Genomic DNA, 18,433 nt, shown 5'->3' on the forward strand with positions numbered 1-18,433 from the left:
AGGCTCCGCCCCCGCATTGGCCCTTCCCCACACCCCCGCCCCCCCCCCGCAACGCCCGACGCCCCCTCCCCACGTTTGGGTGCGCGGGTCAGGCTAGGCCTCTGCGGACAGCGGGGAACGGAGGGCGACCGCCGGGGACAGAGGACGGTGCGCAGGGGGGCTGGCCACCGAGCACCGACACGGCGGCGGCGACGCAAGGCTAAACCTAGGAGAGGTTTCTCGAGGCTGCGGGACCTGAGGGGGAGGGACTCTGAGGCAGTGGGAGGGCGGGGAGTCGGGCACAAGTGCCACCGGGGCCGGCCCTCCAGAGGCTGTCAGACATTTCTGGCCCGTGGTTCCTGTGGGAGGTGTTGAGGGATTGCGAAGAGGAATCTCCCAATAATGAATTCGGTGTCAGGGAACCCGTACCCCCCTCCCCCCCACTACACCTTCTTCCCTAGCAGCCTCTGGCTTCTCTCCACAACAATGCAGATGACAGTTCTCCTTCGAGGACAGCCTGGAAGGGAGCTTGCCTTCTCCATTCTCAGCATCTGCTGGGAATGTAGCTGCCTATATCCACTAAGAAGGACCCTAACCTCCCATCTTCAGCACCACTGAAGGAAGGCCCAGCCCTGCCCTGCCCTGAACTATTCTAGCCCAACCTAAGCAGTCTCCTAGCCACAGGTCAGGACTTCCTGCTTGACCAACCTCTCAGGAGGTCTCACCTTTCTTCTGCCTGCCCGAAGGCTCGGGCCGCTCCAGGCCTCCTCTTATCTTGCCTGCAGCATTGTGGACACACATCAGCTGAGTTCCAAGTCTTAGGGAAGGGTGTGCTCCCGCACACCGTCACCCAACCGGGTGATACAGTCTAGAGATTTGTTGAGGGTTCACTCGGGCACGCGCGCGCGTGCACGCACACCCCGCACACACTGTTCTTGTGACCCTGGACTGTGGGGTGGTCCAGAAGGGCAGGGAAGAAGCAGCAACAGGTACAGAGGTTTCCGGGATTACGTCATTCTGATCATGACAAGGTCTCACGAGGCTCAGAGAATGAGCCTAGGACTATCTAGTATGTGTTGGGTTCTCAGAAGAGGTCTCCAAATGCGGAAAAAACAAAAAACCAAACCAAACCAAAAACAAACCAGCACTCCTAGAGGCAGAGGCAGGTGGGTTGCTGTGAGTTCGAGGTCAGCCTGGTGTGCAAAGGAGAGTTCCAGGACAGCCAGGGCTATTACACTGAGAAACCCTGTCTCGAAAAACAAAACAAAAACAACAAAAAAACCCCAACAACAGAAGAAACAAAAACAAAACAACAGCCCCCTACCCCAAAATTCTCCTCTAATCTGTTACAGTGACCAACTCCTGGTTAGTCTCAGGGTCAGGTGCTGTGCTGCTCATTTGGAATAAGGCTCAACTTACTGTCTACATTTTATAGGTTGAACAACCAAAAACAACAGCAAAGGTTTAGGAACGCTGTGCACTCCTGAGTATGTGCTACAAGGTCTCTGGGTCTCAAGGTTATGAGACTTGGGAACCTACGTTGATCCCTGGGTCTCAAGGTTATGACATGAGTCTGGACTTGGAACCTACGTTGATTCCTGTCCCAATTCTTCCTATTACTGGTTTTGTCACCCTGAACTGGTCACTCTGTCTTTCTGCACCTCTTATCCCTGTCAAAGGTGGGTCAGCAATGTAGCTCCTTCATCCACACCAGGGTTCCTGGCCATGCTGCCCACAGTTAGTCCTGGATCTAGTAAACGCCCAGCACATAGCTGCTGTGAATATTGTGATGTCCTTGGGCTTCCTGCAGGGGCTGCAACTGTATTAGCTTCATCTTCACATGGTACAGTGCCAGGCACACAGGAAACACCACAAAAAAAAAAAAAGTAAATATATAAAAAGAATACAGCTATTATCATGACTATCATTGCTGTGTTTGGAGTTTATAAGGTAAATCGTCTTTGTAGGACCTGGGGCAAGAAATACAAACAGAAGCCTACACACCAAATGTCTATTTCCATGTTGTAAATTACACTAATAACCTGTTAAATAAAATATGTTCCAGCCTCCTACCTTAACAAATATGCCTTCACCAAGACCTGAAAGGGCAGGTTTAAATTTAGAATTCTCAGACTGCTTTTGGGTAATGAACTGACCCTTGCCTGTAGCTGTCACATTCTTCTTCTCAAACTGTCGGTACTCCATACGCAAGCACCCCTGGGCCACTCCTCAGGCCGGGCTTGGGCATCCCACTGTGTAGCCCCACCCAGGAAGCGGAATGCACAGACCTGGGAAGTGGACTGGATCCTTTTGGGGCAGGAAATTCAAGTGTCCCAGTTAAATGTGCACATCGTGGGCTGGGCTCTCGGTAGCCTCTGAATCTGGCAATTACTTGCCTCCAAGGATAGATGGTGGCAGAAGGAAAGCCAGAGGCTTCGTGGCCAGGTTGGACTAGAACCCACAGGGGAACCAGAAGACCAAGGTCAGACACTGCTGACTATTGACCATGGATGGACAAGTTCCTGGTGCCCAGATGCTTCAAAATCTGTAAAATGGGACAGCGGCTGTGCCTGGAGGGTTGAGAAGGTCTGCGGGGGATACAAAGATGGTCTTCACCTGTCTGGCTCTCTTCACCATCCTCCTCGGCATGAGGGCAGCACAGCAGGCAGATAAATACCTCTCCTGGGGCAAAGGATGCAGGTTTGTGAGACTGGGGCAGCCCTCCAGAATGTCAGGCCTCTGAAGAAGCTCCTGGGAGGAGGGCCGCTGAGCCAGCAGAATTACTGAGCTGATGGCTGCTTCGCTGCAGCCCTGACTGGCTTTCTTCCCGGATGCTTAGCTGCCGCCAGCCAGCCAGCCTGCAGCCCCTGCCTCTGCCTACCAACTATGTACCTGCTTAGGGACATCCCCCAAGCACTAGCGCCCAGCTAGCATGTGTACGATGGCAATCTGAGCAGGGCTGTTCTCATGGACTGCTGGAAGCATGTGTCAGGTGCCATTTTTGTGGGTGCCACCTCTGTAAAGTGCTGTGTCCGTGAGGAGTTACCTCACAAAGGCTCAAAAGCTGCATGCTCCAGGTTCCCTCTACCCCACAGAGATACTGGGGCTGCTCAGAATGTCCAGGGCCACGCCCAGCTTAACAGCTCTCTCTGGGTTGGACCATCTACAGCAACCTAGCCTCTAGCTCCTGTCTCCACACAGAATCCCGAAGAAAGAGTAACAGCTCAGGGCACGGGTGGCACACATCTGGCCAGGACACAGGTGCCACACATCTGGCCAGGACAAGGGTGGCACACATCTGGCCAGGACAAGGGTGGCACACATCTGGCCAGGACACAGGTGGCACACACCTGCCCACACTTCTCCTTTGTTCTTGGGTCCCATCATGGTTGACACTGCTTCAGACATCCTTCTGGTTCTAGCTCTCCTCCCCCACGCAGCATGCCCAGGACTCACCAAGGCTGCCTCTGAACCTTCAGTGGAACTGTTTGGGGGGAGCTTATGCTTCATCAGAAGGAATATAAGGAGGTATCTGAGGTGTAACGTCCCTGTGGAATAGTCTCCTCAGCTGGCCAGAAAGGAGGAGGTCAGGAGGGAATAAGCTCCAGACTGCCAGACTGCATCTGGGACAAACTGGGACCCACCATCTCCTAGCCACGAGCCTTCAGTGGTGACAATTCCACAGCTCTGAGCCTGTTTTCTGACAAGATGTCCCCGACGGGGACAGATCCTCCTGATTGAAGGCATTGTAAGAACACTAAGTATGATTTAGTGAAAACACTCACGATGTTTTGGCAGTTCCTCAAAAAGTTGAACACATCGGACTGGAGGAATTGCTCACTGGCTGAACACAGAGCTAACATGACCCAGTAATTCCCTTCCTAAGGTAGTTCCAAAGTAGCCGGGCAGTGGTGGCGCACACCTTCAGTCCCAGGGCTCCCGAGGCAGAGGCAGGTGTATCTCTGAGTTTTAGGCCAACCTGGTCTGCTGAGCTAGTTCTAGGACAGCCAAGGCTGTCTCAAACCCTGTCTCAAAAAAAAAAAAAAAAAAAAAGTTCCAAGCCAAACGAATATATGAATGCAAACAAAAAAGCAAATGCTTGTACATAATCATTTACAGCAGCACTATGTCACAATGGATGGAAAGGGGGAAATAACTCAGATGTCCCTTATCAATGGACAAATAAAGTCCATCCTACAACAGGATACTGGTCGGCCATAGTAAGGAATGCCGTTGTGATACTACTGAATGAGCCATGAAAACACAACACTAAGTAGAGAAGCCAGATACAAAGGGGTGTAAATTTGTAATTCCATGCATATGAATGTCCAGCAGGGGCCAATATACAAAGGCAAGAAGACTAGGAGTTTCCAGGGCCTGGTTGGGGAAAGAGGATGAGGAGTAACTGCCTAGTCTCTTAATGGGAGGATAGAAACATAGTTGCAACACTAAATGTTGATTGAACTGATCTTTTTTTTTTTTTTTTGGCTTTTTGAGACAGGGTCTCTGTGTAGCCTTGGCTGTCCTGGACTCACTTTGTAGATCAGGCTGGCCTCGAACTCACAGCGATCCACCTGCCTCTGCCTCCTGAGTGCTGGGATTAAAGGCATGCACCACCACTGCCCAGCTTGATTTTTTTTTTTTTTTAAATACAGATCTCATTATGTAGCCCAATGAGCCTGGCCTTGAACTCACGCTCCTCCCACTCAGCCTCCCAAGTGCCAGGATTGCAGAGGTGACATCCTGACTAAGTGTTCACTCTGCTTTTCCTTCTGTATTGTTGGGGTGGCTTAGAATGTGTCAGGCGGGCTCTCTACTACTGACTTTCATCTCAGATCTCAACTGTTCAGTGTTTTGGGGACTGAAGAGATGGCTCATCAGTGAAGAGCCATTCCTGGTTTTGCAGAGGACCAGAGTTCAGTTCTCAGCACCCACATCAGGCAGCTCACAACCACCTGGAACCCCCAACTCTAGGGAATCACATACCCTTTTCTGGCCTCTGAAGGCACCAGCATGCATGCATGCATGCATACTGACATGGACACACACATACCCATAAATTAAAACAAACCTTTTTTTTTTGTTTTCTTTTTATTTTGGTTTTTTCGAGACAGGGGTTCTCTGTGTAGCCTTGCCTGTCTTGGACTCACTTTGTAGACCAGGCTGGCCTTGAACTCACAATGATCTGCCTGCCTCTGCCTCCTGAGTGCTGGGATTAAATGCGTGTGCCACCATGCCCAGCAAAACCAAACCTTTTTATAAAGGGATAATTTTATGCGATGTGTGATTTTCATTTGAACCAGTAGAAAGTCCCACAAAGAACAAGCTCATGAAAGAAAAGATGCTGAAAGCCGAGAGCTGGGTAGGTGAAGGGGTGGGAGGAAGGACAGTGTAAGGACAGGCAAAGGACCCAAGTGAGTCTGCGGTAAGGTGAGAGACTGCCTGCCACCAACTCTGCTGAGCCGGTGGCCTGTGGGGAGGAACACTAGGCAGAGACAGGGGCTAGACCCAGAAGGTTTCTGGGACCCCTGAAGGCTCTTGTGGGTTAATGCCAGATTTCAGTGTATAAAGGACCATACAGGTACATTTGTGTTTCTAGCACTTGAGAGGTAGAGGCAGGAGAAGGGGGTCAAGGTCATCCTTGGTTATAGAGCAAGTTCCAACCAGCCTAGGATGCATGAAATTATGAGACGAAGAAGAAAAAGAAGAAAGAGGAGGAAGAAGAGGAGGAGGAGGAAGGGGAGGAGGCATGGTGGTGGCACACGCCTGTAATCCCAGAACTCACCCCTGACAAATAATGTTTTTATTTTTATTTTTTTAAGGTTTTTCGAGACAGGGTTTCTCTGTGTATCCCTGGCTGTCCTGGAGTCGCTTTGTAGACCAGGCTGGCCTCGAACTCACAGCGATTCGCCTGCCTCTGCCTCCTGAGTGCTGGGATTAAAGGCGTGCGCCACTATGCCCAGCAAAAAAACCCACAATGTTTTAAAATAAAATAAATGAAAGGTATGAGGAAGCTGGGCTTAGTGACACACACCTTTAATTCCAGCACTTGAGAGGCCAGCCTGGTCTACAAAGCTGGTCTGCAAAGTCCAGAACAGTCAAGGCTACACAGAGAAGCCCTGTCTCGAAAAAACAAAACAAAAATAATTAATAAAAAAGAAAGATAAAATGAGGAGGTGATGGGTGTGAGGTGAAATTGGTGGCTGAAGGTGGCAAGGATGAGGGATGCACTCAGATGATAGCCAGTTATAGTCGGACCCTGAGGAGTTGCTTTAGGCATGGAAGGTGACCCCTTTGTGGCATTTGCAAGTCGTATATAGCAGAGGGCTGGGTATGCTTCAAGAGCCTAGAAGCGGCTGGGCGTGGTGGCACACGCCTTTAATCCCAGCACTTGGAGGCAGAGGCAAGCGGATTACTGTGAGTTCAAGGCCAGCTGGTCTACAAAGGGAGTCCAGGACACCCAAGGCTACACAGAGAAACCCTGCCTCAAAAAACAAAAAACAAAACAAAACAAACAAACAAAAAAAAGAGCCTAGGAGCTGGAGGCGAGTGTGGCAAGACACCAGAGTAAAGATGTCACAGGAAGCCACGGAGCCTTTAGTGTAAGGCAAAGAGAAAAGGGGTGGAGTGTATGGAGGAAGATAGGGGGAGGAGAGAGGGAGCCCACTGCGGAAAATCTGATGCTCGCTCATACTAGGGCACAAAGGAAGAGATGAGATTTTCTGTCTGCCACAGTACACAGGGGCCAAGAGTTGGAAATAAAGTATCTACCGTGTTGTTTGCCAGATTATGCTGGGGCAGTGGCCTTGAGGAATTTCCCCAGAGAGCTGAGGGGTAAAGCTGAGGAATGAGGGGGAGGTGGGATGCCGAGCGACCAACAGAATGAGGGCAGCGCTCTGAAGGAGACAGCTTCAGCTGTAAGGAGAATGTTGGGATTGGTTTTCTGGTGCTAAACGCTAAGGGGGAAGCTGGAGCGAGTACTGAAATCCGGATGACAGAGCACGCGCAGGCTCTGTGATAGAGTGCCGACACTATAAAGCTGGCTGTGGTGACAGCCACCAGTAATCTCAGCACTCAGGGGGAGACCCGACCTGAAGTCAAGGTCATTGTTGGCAACACAGTAAATCTGAAGCCACTGTGGGAAAAATAACAAAAAACATACTAAGGAAGGCAGTGGCGCCACACACTCAGCGCTTGGGAGGTATAGGCCGGAGGGTCTCTGAGTTCGAGGCCAGCTTGATCTGCAGAATGAAAAACCAAGGGGAAAACAAAAAACCCAAAACCTGTACAAGGACTGGAGAGATGGCTCAGAGATCTACAAAGAGAGTTTCAGGATAGCAAGGGCTGTTGTTACACAGAGAAATCCTGTCTCAAAAAACCGAAACCAAGCAACAAACAAACAAACAAACAGAAAGAGCACTGGCTGTTCTTCCAAAGGTCTTGAGTTCAATTCCCAGCAACTACATGGTGGCTTACAACCATCTATAATGAAATCTGGTCCCTCTTCTGGCCTGCTGGCTCACATGCAGGTAGAATACTGTATAAATAATAAATCAATCTTTAAAAAGAAACAAAAGCCGGGCGTGGTGGCGCACACCTTTAGTCTCAGCACTCGGGAGGCAGAGGCAGGTGGATCACTGTGAGTTCGAGGCCAGCCTGGTCTACAAAGTGGGTCCAGGACAGCCAAGGCTACACAGAGAAACCCTGTCTCGAAAAACAAAACAAAACAAAAAAGAAACAAAAAACATGCTAAAGAGCTGGGTGTGGCGGCTCATGCCCTTAATTCCAGCGCTCAGGAGGCAGAGGCAGAGGCAAGTAGAGCTCTTGAGTTCGAGGCCAGCCTAGTCTACAAATCAAGTCCAAGACAGCCAAAGCTACAGAGAAACCTGTCTCCGAAAATCAAAAAACAAACAAACAAAAGCATGCTGAGGAGGTAAACGAGGGACTGGAGAAAGGTATTGGAGGAACCTGGGAGCATGGACACAGTAACTGGCCTTGGCCAAGGAGTGGACTCACCCTGTCTGTGGCTGGAGGAAAAGGGGGGTTGCAGCCCCACCTTTAGGTGCAGAGGGAGGAGATCATGGGAAAGCAAGGCCAACTTTGTGGCGCTCAGAGAGCTGTAATAAAAACGCAGGCCTGATAGCAGAATCATCATCAAAGAGACCAGAGAGACATCAAGCAACTGATGAGAGCAGAAGTACAGTCCGGAAGCCAAACATTACTTGGAGCTCAAGGAGGCCTGTGGAGGAGGCGGGGAGGCAGAATCAGACGAACCAGAGTGGTCAGGGACACCAGGAGAACGTGGCCCACGGAGTTAACTGACCCAGACTCATGGGGGGCTCACAGAGAACAGGGAGAGCCTGCAGAGGTCTGACCTCGGTCCTCTGTGTCCTTGTGGGCATCTTAACAGCAGGAGTGAGGCTGTCCCGGACTCTCTTGCCTGCTCTTCCTACTGGGTTGCCTCATCTGGCCTTGATATGATGTTATGAGCTTGGTCTCGGTGTAGTTTTGTTACGCCATGTTTGGTTGATATCCCTGGGAACCCTGCGCTTTTCTGAGAGGTGGCGGGGGCGGGGGTGGGGTGGGGTGGGGTGGGGTGGGGGTGGGGTGGAGGTGTGGGAGAGGGGAGATGGAGGGAGAGACCGAGGCTACTGGAGGGAGGAGAAACTGAGGTTGGAATGTAATATATGAGAGGATAACAAAACTAGGTTGTATAAAACAAAATATTTTACAGTATTTAATATTTTAATAAACATTTGTTTCCTTTTTTGTTTTTTTTGAGACAGGGTTTCTCTGTGTAGCCTTGGCTGTCCTGGACTCACTTTGTAGATCAGGCTGGCCTCGAACTCACAGCGATCCACCTGCCTCTGCCTCCTGAGTGCTGGGATTAAAGGCGTGCGCCACCACGCCCCGCACGAATCTGCAGTTTTAAAGGGGTTCCTGGGCTAACTATGTTCCGTGAAGATCAGGCTGGGGCTGGACAGGTCTGAAAGGACCCAGGCTAGAGTCACCAGATAAAGCAAATATAAGTACAAAATACCCAGTTGCATTTGACCTTCTTGTACTAAGAAAGTAATTCTTCAGCACTCGGGAGGCAGAGGCAGGGAGATCTTTGTGAGTTCGAGGCCAGCCTGGTCTACAAAGAGAGTCCAGGACAGCCAAGGCTATACAGAGAAACTCCTCGAAAAACCAGACAAGGAAAAAGAAAAGAAAAATAAAAAAAAGAAAGTACTAGCCGGGCGTGGTGGCGCACGGCTTTAATCTCAGCACTCGGAAGACAGAGGCAGGTGGATCACTGTGAGTTCAGGCCAGCCTGGTCTACAAAGCAAGTGCAGGACAGCTAAGAATACATAGAGAAACCGTCTCAAAAAAAAAAAAAGTACTTCTTTTAGTACAATGTTTGAGATACGGTTGTACTAAAAGAAAGGAAGGAAGGAAGGGAAGAAAGAAAGAAAGAAAAAAATTTCTTATCTGAAAGTTTTGTATTTGCCTAGAAATTCAAGCTTGGTAGGGGACTGTGTACAAGTATGTTTGCGGGGGGTGAGGGATTACGACAGTGCAATCCCTCCTGGGAGCCAAGCCTGGAAAGATAGGCGTCTGCACCGCGGCTGTAATTCCCAGTGAGTTCAAGGCTAGGGTCGCGGCTGACGCCCACTCCGCGCGCGATCACTCCTGGAGTTCCTCCCCTCAGAACTTTGGTATCACTGTCAACCCCCCACTCCCCGGACCCATGGTCTCGCCCTGAGACGCTATCGATTACTCTACGCTCGGCCCGGCTTCGATCGACTCGCTCCTCCTCGCCTCGCCGTCCTGGACCAAGGCAGAGTGCAGAGCGTGTGTAAGGTACCGAGGCCGAGGGACGAGGGCTGCGTGTCGGCTGCTGGGTGGCTCGGAGGGTGCGGTCGGGGTAATCAGGCCGGTAGGACAGTGCCAGGGCGGTCTGCAGAGCACCGGGGAGCTCGGGGGTCCGGCCAGACAGCGCCCCCACCCATCCGAGCCCAATGCCGGTCAGCTACGCATGCGCAGCAGTAGCAGTGCCGGGCTTCCCTAGTCGCCCTGCGCATGCGTTGCCTATCCTTGCGGCAGACGGCGCCTGGGGATTGCCCTCTGCTTGTGACTGCCTCCTGCTGGCTGCAGGCGAGGTGGCGAATCCACCGTGCGGGTGAAGCTGAAAAGAACACTGGTGGGAAGCAGAGGACCTGAGTCTCGACCCTTGTGACTGTCAGCGTGACCCTCAACACATTTTTCTTTAAAGTGATAATACTCGGCTGTAGTGTTCGGATTGTTATACATGTATGCATCTTTTCTCTCCAGATGTTTTGACCTTTGGACCTTGCCTATCAGCTCTTGGCCCAGTGCAGACCTCATTTTCCCCAGCCATCAGACAATGAATACCACTCCAGGCACAGTGGGCAGTGACCCTGTCATCTTGGCCACTGCAGGCTATGACCACACAGTGCGCTTTTGGCAGGCCCACAGTGGAATCTGCACTCGAACAGTGCAGCATCAGGACTCTGTATCCTCTTCTGGGGAGCAGGGTGGTGGTGCTGGCCAGGATTAAGTATGCATGACAAATGCCTGGGGGAAAACTCAGGCCAGGTGGTGGGGGTCTTGATGGCCCGTGGCTCCAAGACCTCCCTTTCCAGGCTTCCCCTTCCCACGGTCCTTAACATCCTCAGCAGGTGAATGCATTGGAGATCACACCAGACCGGAGCATGATTGCTGCTGCAGGTACCTGAGATTCTTGACCTCTGACTCTTCACCGGTGGCGGGACTACCTGGTACCCCAATGCTTCAATTCAGCCTGTGTCCCCTAGGTTACCAGCATATCCGCATGTATGATCTCAACTCCAATAACCCCAATCCCATCATCAGTTACGATGGCGTCAATAAGAACATTGCATCAGTGGGCTTTCATGAGGATGGCCGATGGATGTACACAGGCGGGGAGGACTGCACAGCTCGCATCTGGGACCTCAGGTGTTGCGAGCTGGGCTGGAGAGGATGGCTGCCTGGGGAAGGAGCGGGGCAGGGGATTGTCTTGGGGCAGGTTATTCTACAGACAGGCTAAGCAAGGCAGCTTTGAGTAGGTGGTTGAGGGAAAGATGGAGAGCCGTTACATCAAAGAGCCAGCCCTGCCTTGAGGCTAGGGGGCCAAGACTTTCGATCTCTTTTCACTAGCCTCACACCGCCACCTGGGGGGGGGGGGGGAAGCCAAACTTGACAAGCATTTCTCCTAAGGTAGAAGCAACTGTTAGAGAGAATGGGGCTTTTTGGTGGGGCACAAATAACATTCATTAGACACCGTGTAACCTTAACTCCCCACAGGTCCCGGAATCTGCAGTGTCAGCGTATCTTCCAAGTGAATGCTCCCATTAATTGTGTGTGTCTGCATCCCAACCAGGTGAAGAGAATTCATGGGCCAAGTCCCTGGGGGCTTTGGAGGGCGGGGGGGTTACTACCACATCTCACCCCTACTGCATCCCAGGCAGAACTCATTGTGGGTGACCAGAGCGGTGCTATCCACATCTGGGACCTGAAGACTGACCACAACGAGCAGCTGATCCCCGAGCCGGAGTTTTCCATCACGTCTGCGCACATTGACCCGGATGCCAGCTACATGGCGGCGGTCAACAGCGCTGTGAGTGCGGGGATTGGGTAGAAGGACATCTCAGCATCTTTCCCCTTGTCTTCTACAGATGGGATGATCCCCTGCTTGTCTCTCAGGCCTCTCTGAGCTTCCACCCAGCCCCTAAAGAATGGTACCTGGGTACCATTCCCGATGCTCATCTTGTTGTCTGCCATAACCTACCCGTCAGACTAGACACCTCACCCAGCCTTTGCCAGGGCCAGTTATTTCCTCCTTTCATGTTCCAGTCCACGACTTTGATCTTCCTTGATACTGACAAGCTTCTCTGTGGCCTTCCTGGGATGTCTGATCTGTTCTCCTTCAACCATAGAAGGGTCCTTTAGCCTTTCTGGGAGGCTGTGCTGTTATGAGACCTTACGAAGCACTGGCTCCTTCTCGGGGACCGCAGGTTGCTTCGGTTTGGTCCCTGCTCTCACCTCCAGTCTCATTTTCTCCTTTCAAATCCCAGAACATCCGTTGTTCCACATACCCGCACTCCCTCCTCCCAGCCTTGGGTTGTCGCATCATTTATCTGGGTGCCCTCCTTACCGCCTCCCCTCCTGAACGTCTCTGTTGGCCAGCAGCCTCTAGGGAGCTATGTTTGAGTCCTTGGCTAGTGTGGCCTCCTGCTTTTGGCTGGCATGGTTCCTTGTCAGGGCCCAAGTCTCCTGTAGACATGACCCAAGATGCCATTGTCCTTCCTTATCCTGGCTGGCCCAGGTGTCCCAAGTCCATATCTGAGGGTCTGGGTTTTGAATGGTTGCCCTCCTGTCCTATAGGGAAACTGCTATGTCTGGAACCTGACAGGGGGCATTGGTGACGAGGTGACTCAGCTTATCCCCAAGACCAAGATCCCAGCCCACACGCGCTATGCCCTGCAATGCCGCTTCAGCCCTGACTCCACGTGCGTGTAGGGCCCTGGGGGGAGAGGGGATCTACAGGCGGGGGGCACTAGCTGGCATGTGGGAAGTGAAGCCAGGATAGTAGTAGCTCCTCAGACACCCCATGTCCAACCCCAGGCTCCTTGCCACCTGCTCAGCGGACCAGACGTGTAAAATCTGGAGGACATCCAACTTCTCCCTGATGACAGAGCTCAGCATTAAGAGTAGTAACCCTGGCGAGTCGTCCCGTGGCTGGATGTGGGGCTGTGCCTTCTCAGGGGACTCTCAGTACATCGTCACAGGTGAGCCCTGCCCTCCTCTCCCCCCCACATCGCCCAAGCCTCTAATGTGGCCGTTCATGGTTGCCTGATTCCTTCCTTGCAGCTTCCTCTGACAACCTGGCCCGGCTCTGGTGTGTAGAGACCGGAGAGATCAAGAGAGAGTATGGTGGCCATCAGAAAGCTGTCGTCTGCCTGGCCTTCAATGACAGCGTGCTGGGCTAGCCTCTGCTGGGCAATCACGGTTGCCTGGTGTAGTGGCTCTAAGTGGATTATCTGAACAATTCCCTGGTCCAAGTGAGACTCTCAGGTCAGCCTGTGTATGTCAGGCCAGCTGGACCTGACCAGACTACCCCTGTTGGCCAACCTAGACTTGTTGACCACTGTATCCTGGGACTCTCTCCATGCCCAGTTTGTTGTCAGAAGGCTCGGTAAGCCAGGCTACATGCACCTGGACTGGGAGTCTTTTCTCCCTTTAGAGAGATTAGACCCAGAGGGTTTGGAACTGTTCCGATCTGAGGTTGGTGCCATTCCCCAGATACTGTTACTCCACTTGCCCCTCCCTACCCCTGTGTGGGCTCTGAGGCCCCAGAAATTACCACTGTGGCCAGGTAATCTGGGTTTATTCATCCCTACTGTCAGCTGCCTTTCATTGGTGCTGGTGACCTGGCCAGCTTGCTAATCTATGGGGACTGGCCTGGGGGACAAAAGGCCGGGAGGGCTCAGTAGGAGTCTTAGTCTGGGAGGTAATAAAAGCAGACGGACACACAGATGTTGCTCGGGAAGCAGATGTCAATGCAGAGGTAGATCAGCCGCTGTCTCTGGGGCCCTGGGGAGAAGGGAACTACATGAGTCTCGAGGGCCCCCACCCAGTACTGCCCTGCAGGAGCCATAGGCCTCTTCACTCAGCCTACCCCAACTTACCCTCTGCTCGTCGGGCCCAGTAGATGGGAGTGTCCGCGCAAAGGTGTTGCACTGAAGCTCCCACTTGGGCAGGGTCTACAGTATGGCCCCCCAGAACCGCCAGCAGCTCCTGGGCATAGTGTGTGTCCTGGCCAGGTTCCAGGGACTCTTGGACCTGCAGAAAGAGTCTGGTGGGCCACCGTGTAGTACTTCCTTGATCCTGACTGGGTAGGGCATTTGTGTCCCACCACAGCCTGATGGCCCTTCCACCTGCTCTTGTCAACAGCCTTAGTCAGGGGAAGATAGAGCTTTCTGTTCCTCTGAAACTAGAGCCTTGGCTGGCTCAGCTGGGCTATACAGAGGACCTTTTGTTTGTCCCCTGGCCTTGGGGGTGGGTGGGTGGCAAGCCAAATAGCACTGCTCACCCTGGAAGCGTTCACCAGCAGCTGCAGGGTCTCCCAATCTTGGGCTTCCATCAGACGGAGGAAGCAGGCCTGGTGTTCTGCGGGACGGTAACAGATGTAGCCCTGGGCGTGGGGGGGTCAAACAGGTAAGTCAAGGCCACCCCTGACACCTTCACTCTTTCCCTCTCCCAAGCCCACTCACACTTTGCCCGTCGAACAGCACGGCCCAGCTGTGGTTGCTCTGAAGCGGAGTCACCGTGATTGTTGCCATGTTCAGGGCCACGTCCACTAGAGTGGTTTGGTTGGGCCAGGGGACCCTGGAGCTGGGGAGGGTCTGTCGGAGCATCTGCAGCACTGGCTGAGGGGTATTTGGGGTTCAGCCTTTGTTCCTTCTGGTTCTCTCTCCAGCTGCTCAAGGCTAGTGGCTTAGACCTGGCCCCATGCAAACCTGCCTGGTCCTGCTGCCCCCCTTCCCACTGTGTCCCCTAGGCTTAAGGAGGTGCTCACCTTGCGAGGGCTATACATGAAGCCAAGAAGCCCTCCAGCCATGACTCCTGCAGTGACCAATGTCAGCAGCAGCAGCAGGCCTGCAGCTGTCCAGCCGCTATGGCAGGCTTTCCTCTTCACCTGAGGGCACATTACTGTCAGTGGGGCTTCCGGGTCAGAGACCAGGGAGCTAACTTGCTCAGGGAAGGGGCTGGGGATGGTAGGTAGTGACGCTCGTCTCTCCTCCTATGGCATCCCAGTGTTCTTGTCTTGGGGGTGGTGGAGACACTTACCTCAACAGGCCTGGCCCTGAGGCTCTCAGTGTGGCCGTGCCCTTGCTTCATGCTGCAGCCCCTGCTGACAATGCACTGATTGTCTGCAGCCCCTTGGAGGAGTCAGCCAGGGAAACCTCAGGATGCCTTTGATGTGTCCTCCCCTCCCAATTACACTGCTTCCTTCCCAGGCAGTATCTGATATCCCAGGTCAGAGCCAGGACAGCCCTCTCCCCAGGCTTGCCGGTCACCAGGCTTGTCTTTGAAGCACAACATGGGTTCTTGGGGGGTGTGAGAGCCTGCCTGGCCTCTGTAGGAAGTCAGCGGCTTTCTAGGTCTTGGCCAAGATGATTTTGTCTGGTTGGGCAGGTTTTTTTCTTGGGAGTCTGTTACTTCCCAGGAGTCTGGACTCCTGAGCTAGACCCAGGAACCATCAATAAATGTGTATGAACCATCGATATGAGGCTAATTGCTTTCTTACTTCCCCCACAAACTCCCAAGCCTCTTTCCAGATCCTATCAGCATCAGATGGGGCTGTGGCTATTTCCATGTGCATGACCAAGTGGGCTCTGGACTGGACCGTGGGCAAACACCTTGCTTCACACCAAGGATGGTTGAGCCAGCCTCTGTTCCCCAGCGTTTTCTCTAACCCAGCTGTTGTTCTGGTCCCTTATCTGTCTAGGTGTGTAACATGGTGGCCGAGCTGTACACACATCCTTTACACTTGACCCAGTGGCTTTATCCTTCTTTGGTTTTATGTCATGTACTTCCTGTTTCTTCAGGACCTGTTCCTCACAAGCAGGGTGGGGCCGCAATGGCCACACCCCCTGTGTAAGATTTTGGTGTTGGAATCCCAGCTTAACTAAATTCTGCCTGGCCCCTATCCATAGCTAAGACAACTACTCAAAGAACGTAGAGGAAGGCAGACCTAGTCAGTGTGGGTTTGAGAGTTTAATGTGCATTTGAGTTTACACAAACAGGCTGGAAATTGCACACACACAGGCTCTCTGGCTACTGCCCAAGAGAAGAGGGGGGCGTCCCTGGCTGCTGCACCTGTGTGGGTGACAATGCCATGATAGGTCGGCTCATTGTCCAGACTCACGAAGGCTCAGCACCACCACTGTCACAGGCACTGCTGCCTTCATGTCCAGCTACGGCACAGTCCACTCCCGGCCATCGCAGGCCTGTGAGCAGCTTCAGGCACGGGATACCTTTCATTGCTCTGAGAACTTGGTCAACAGGTGAAGTGCCACTTGGTACAGGGCGAGCTGCCAGCAAGGAGTCAGCCAAAAGGAAGTTCCTGGGTGTGCCCCCATGAATGCCTCCCAGTCTGCTCAGGCTGGTAAAGGTCAGAGACATGCAGAGCAGAGGAAAACTGAGAAGCCAACTGGCTGGTGGGTCACCAACAAGGAAGTCCAGGACGGAAATAGGTGGCTTCATGGAGCACCGACATCTAACCCATCCACAACCCGAAGTGGCCTAGGCAAGGGAGGCTGGATGCGCTGTTAGAAGACTTAGCTACTCTCAGGACTCCTCTTTCCCTCCTAACCAGAGGGCATTCTGGGAAGCAAGACAATCCTCTGCTTGCACTCTGGCTGCGCTGCTGAGTCGGGCACGAGATTTCTTCAGTGGGATGTACCCTTGAGACAGACCACAGCTATTAATCCACACACAAGATCCAACCCCACACTTGACAATGTCACTCACTAGTTTAAGAAAAAACAAAACAAAACAAAACAAAAATAAACACTGTTCTGAGCTCCCTGGGCTGTTGCTGTGCATGAAAGGCAGAGGTGCTGGGCATCTGAAACAGCAGACAACTGTGACAATCAAAGTGGTTTCCACGAAAGCAGGAGTGAGTGGAGGTTAAGGGCAACATCCGAACCCAAACAGTGCGCTTGCCTCTGCCATGTGATGGGCAGCGCTGGGGAAACCCAAGTTTTTGGTCAGCTCAAATGTCTCTGAAAAGCCCTTTCTTTCGAGCCTAATCCCTGAATACATTTTCAGCAAAAAGCGAGACACACAACCCTTGGCCCATTTCAGAATCATCCACAGGGCCTGAGGTTACCTGAATGCTGGGCAGATGCTATGCCCACCGCAGCCAACATATACAAAGCCCAGAGCCCACCCCATGATGCCTTCCAAGCTTAAAAGTGCATCTTAAAATATAATCATCTGTAAACAACACCCCCCCAACGTTTACTTACAAGGTTAACTACTGCCTTTGCCTAACCAGTTGCCTAACCAGCAGCCAGCTAACAGCAATTCCTAAGCCCCACCTATTAATTTAGGTAACTGGTTTTCGTTTTCTTTTCTTTTTTTTTTTTTTTTATTCCAGAGATTAAAGACACTTTATCTTTAACCTTGAAGGGCAGGCAAGAGGTCGGCTATGCTGTCAACATAGAAGTCAGGGACCATTTTCTTCTTGTTCATGCAGTCACTTTCCTGATTACTCTTCACATCCTCAAGACTGGAGACGCCGGTGAGGGTCAGGATAGTCTTCAGGCTACAGGTGGCGCCCAGAAGGATGTCTGTGTCCAGGCGGTCTCCCACCATGACTGTGCGCTCGGGGTTGATACCATACTCCTGGGACACGCAGTCGAAGATGAAGCGGCTAGGCTTCCCGATGATGTCCGCCTGGCGCTGGGCGGCCATCTCCACGGCTCGCACCAGACAGCCGGTACCTGCAGAGCGAAGGGAGGGAAGGGGACGCGGGAGTCAGAGGACACGGAAGGGCTGAGCCCGCCCTCCAACCTCCAGCCCCTAGGGCGCACGGACCCGCAATGAAACGGCCGTTCTCCAGCGGGAGCCGGTTGTCCATGTTGGTGCCCACGAGCAGACAGTTGGGCTGCTGCAGGTACCGCACGGCCTTGGTGAGCTTCATGTAGCTGAAGTGTGGGTCGAAGCCCACCACTACCGCGCGCACGTCGGGTTCGAGCGGCGCCGACAGCCAGTCGGCCGGCCCTTCGCCGTGCAGCGCCTCCGGGCCCACGCCCACGCTAGTGACACCCACGGCCTCCAGCTCGGCGGCTAAGGCCGGGCTGCCCAGCACGTAGGCCTTGGGGTCCGGCACGCCGGCCAGGCGTTGGCGCAGATAGAGCGCGCTGCAGTAGGCCGTGCCGAAGACCTCGAGGCCCGCTTCGGGCCCCACCGGGCCGCCGAAACCCAAGCGCTTGAGCTTCTCCGCGTAGGCCGCGCGGGTCTTGCTGCTGTTGTTGGTGATGAAGCCCAGTCGCTTCCCGCGGGCCCGCAGCGCCCGCAGAGTCTCCGGCGCGCCCGGCACGGCCGTCTCGCCGCGCCACAGCACGCCATCGCAGTCGAACAGCAGCGTGTCCACCTCGGCCAGCAGCGCCCTGGCCCGCTCGGCGTTCAGCCGCAGGCAGCGGGCTTCGTCGCCGCCGGCCTCTGCCTCCGCCATGGCCGACCGCTGGCCGCCTCCGCCACCCGCCGCCGCCGCCGCCGCCGCCACTGCCACCACCACCGGCCGCTCCTCGCAGCCGCCCGCCGCGGCGCCCGCCCCGCCTCCGGGACGCTCATTGGCTCCGCTCCTCGCGCGCACCGCCCACTGGCCCCTGCTTGCGCCAATCCGTCTCCGCTTCCC

General features: G+C 53.5%; 3 protein-coding genes across 3 annotated transcripts; 1 reads left to right on the forward strand and 2 right to left on the reverse strand.

Annotated features, from left to right (window-relative positions):
* The first annotated feature begins 9,719 nt into the window (after window positions 1–9,719).
* On the forward strand, window positions 9,720–13,537 carry MLST8 (MTOR associated protein, LST8 homolog). The gene is made up of 9 exons (XM_084764730.1): window positions 9,720–9,822; window positions 10,294–10,495; window positions 10,659–10,710; window positions 10,797–10,959; window positions 11,308–11,383; window positions 11,468–11,620; window positions 12,388–12,512; window positions 12,628–12,791; window positions 12,874–13,537. Exons 2-9 carry the CDS (start codon window positions 10,367–10,369, stop codon window positions 12,990–12,992), a joined length of 981 nt encoding a protein of 326 aa, XP_084620856.1. The 5' UTR covers window positions 9,720–9,822; window positions 10,294–10,366; the 3' UTR covers window positions 12,993–13,537.
* Window positions 13,502–15,656, reverse strand: BRICD5 (BRICHOS domain containing 5; the record flags this gene model as incomplete). The annotated part of the gene is given in 6 exon segments (XM_084764738.1): window positions 13,502–13,631; window positions 13,633–13,682; window positions 13,684–13,845; window positions 14,096–14,197; window positions 14,277–14,432; window positions 14,582–15,656. Coding segments are annotated over 6 exon segments (732 nt in total). The 5' UTR covers window positions 14,714–15,656.
* A 114-nt stretch (window positions 15,657–15,770) lies between these two features.
* Window positions 15,771–18,324, reverse strand: PGP (phosphoglycolate phosphatase). Its single transcript, XM_084764731.1, has 2 exons — window positions 17,611–18,324; window positions 15,771–17,516 (listed from the first exon to the last, which is right to left on the reverse strand). Exons 1-2 carry the CDS (start codon window positions 18,248–18,250, stop codon window positions 17,191–17,193), a joined length of 966 nt encoding a protein of 321 aa, XP_084620857.1. The 5' UTR covers window positions 18,251–18,324; the 3' UTR covers window positions 15,771–17,190.
* Between the last annotated feature and the right edge of the window lie 109 nt (window positions 18,325–18,433).

The sequence above is a fragment of the Acomys minous genome, assembly GCF_964271855.1.
Source record: "Acomys minous genome assembly, chromosome: 16".
NCBI classification, from domain to species: domain Eukaryota; kingdom Metazoa; phylum Chordata; class Mammalia; order Rodentia; family Muridae; genus Acomys; species Acomys minous.

Bases quoted from the DNA above. Each gene is read 5' to 3' on its own strand.
- MLST8 (XM_084764730.1), top strand. From the start codon at position 10,367: ATGAATACCACTCCAGGCACAGTGGGCAGTGACCCTGTCATCTTGGCC. The intron at 10,496-10,658 runs GTATCCTCTTCT...TAACATCCTCAG, and splicing joins CAGTGCAGCATCAGGACTCT to CAGGTGAATGCATTGGAGAT. The intron at 12,792-12,873 runs GTGAGCCCTGCC...CCTTCCTTGCAG, and splicing joins CTCTCAGTACATCGTCACAG to CTTCCTCTGACAACCTGGCC.
- PGP (XM_084764731.1), bottom strand. From the start codon at position 18,250: ATGGCGGAGGCAGAGGCCGGCGGCGACGAAGCCCGCTGCCTGCGGCTG. The intron at 17,517-17,610 runs GTCCGTGCGCCC...TTCGCTCTGCAG, and splicing joins GAACGGCCGTTTCATTGCGG to GTACCGGCTGTCTGGTGCGA.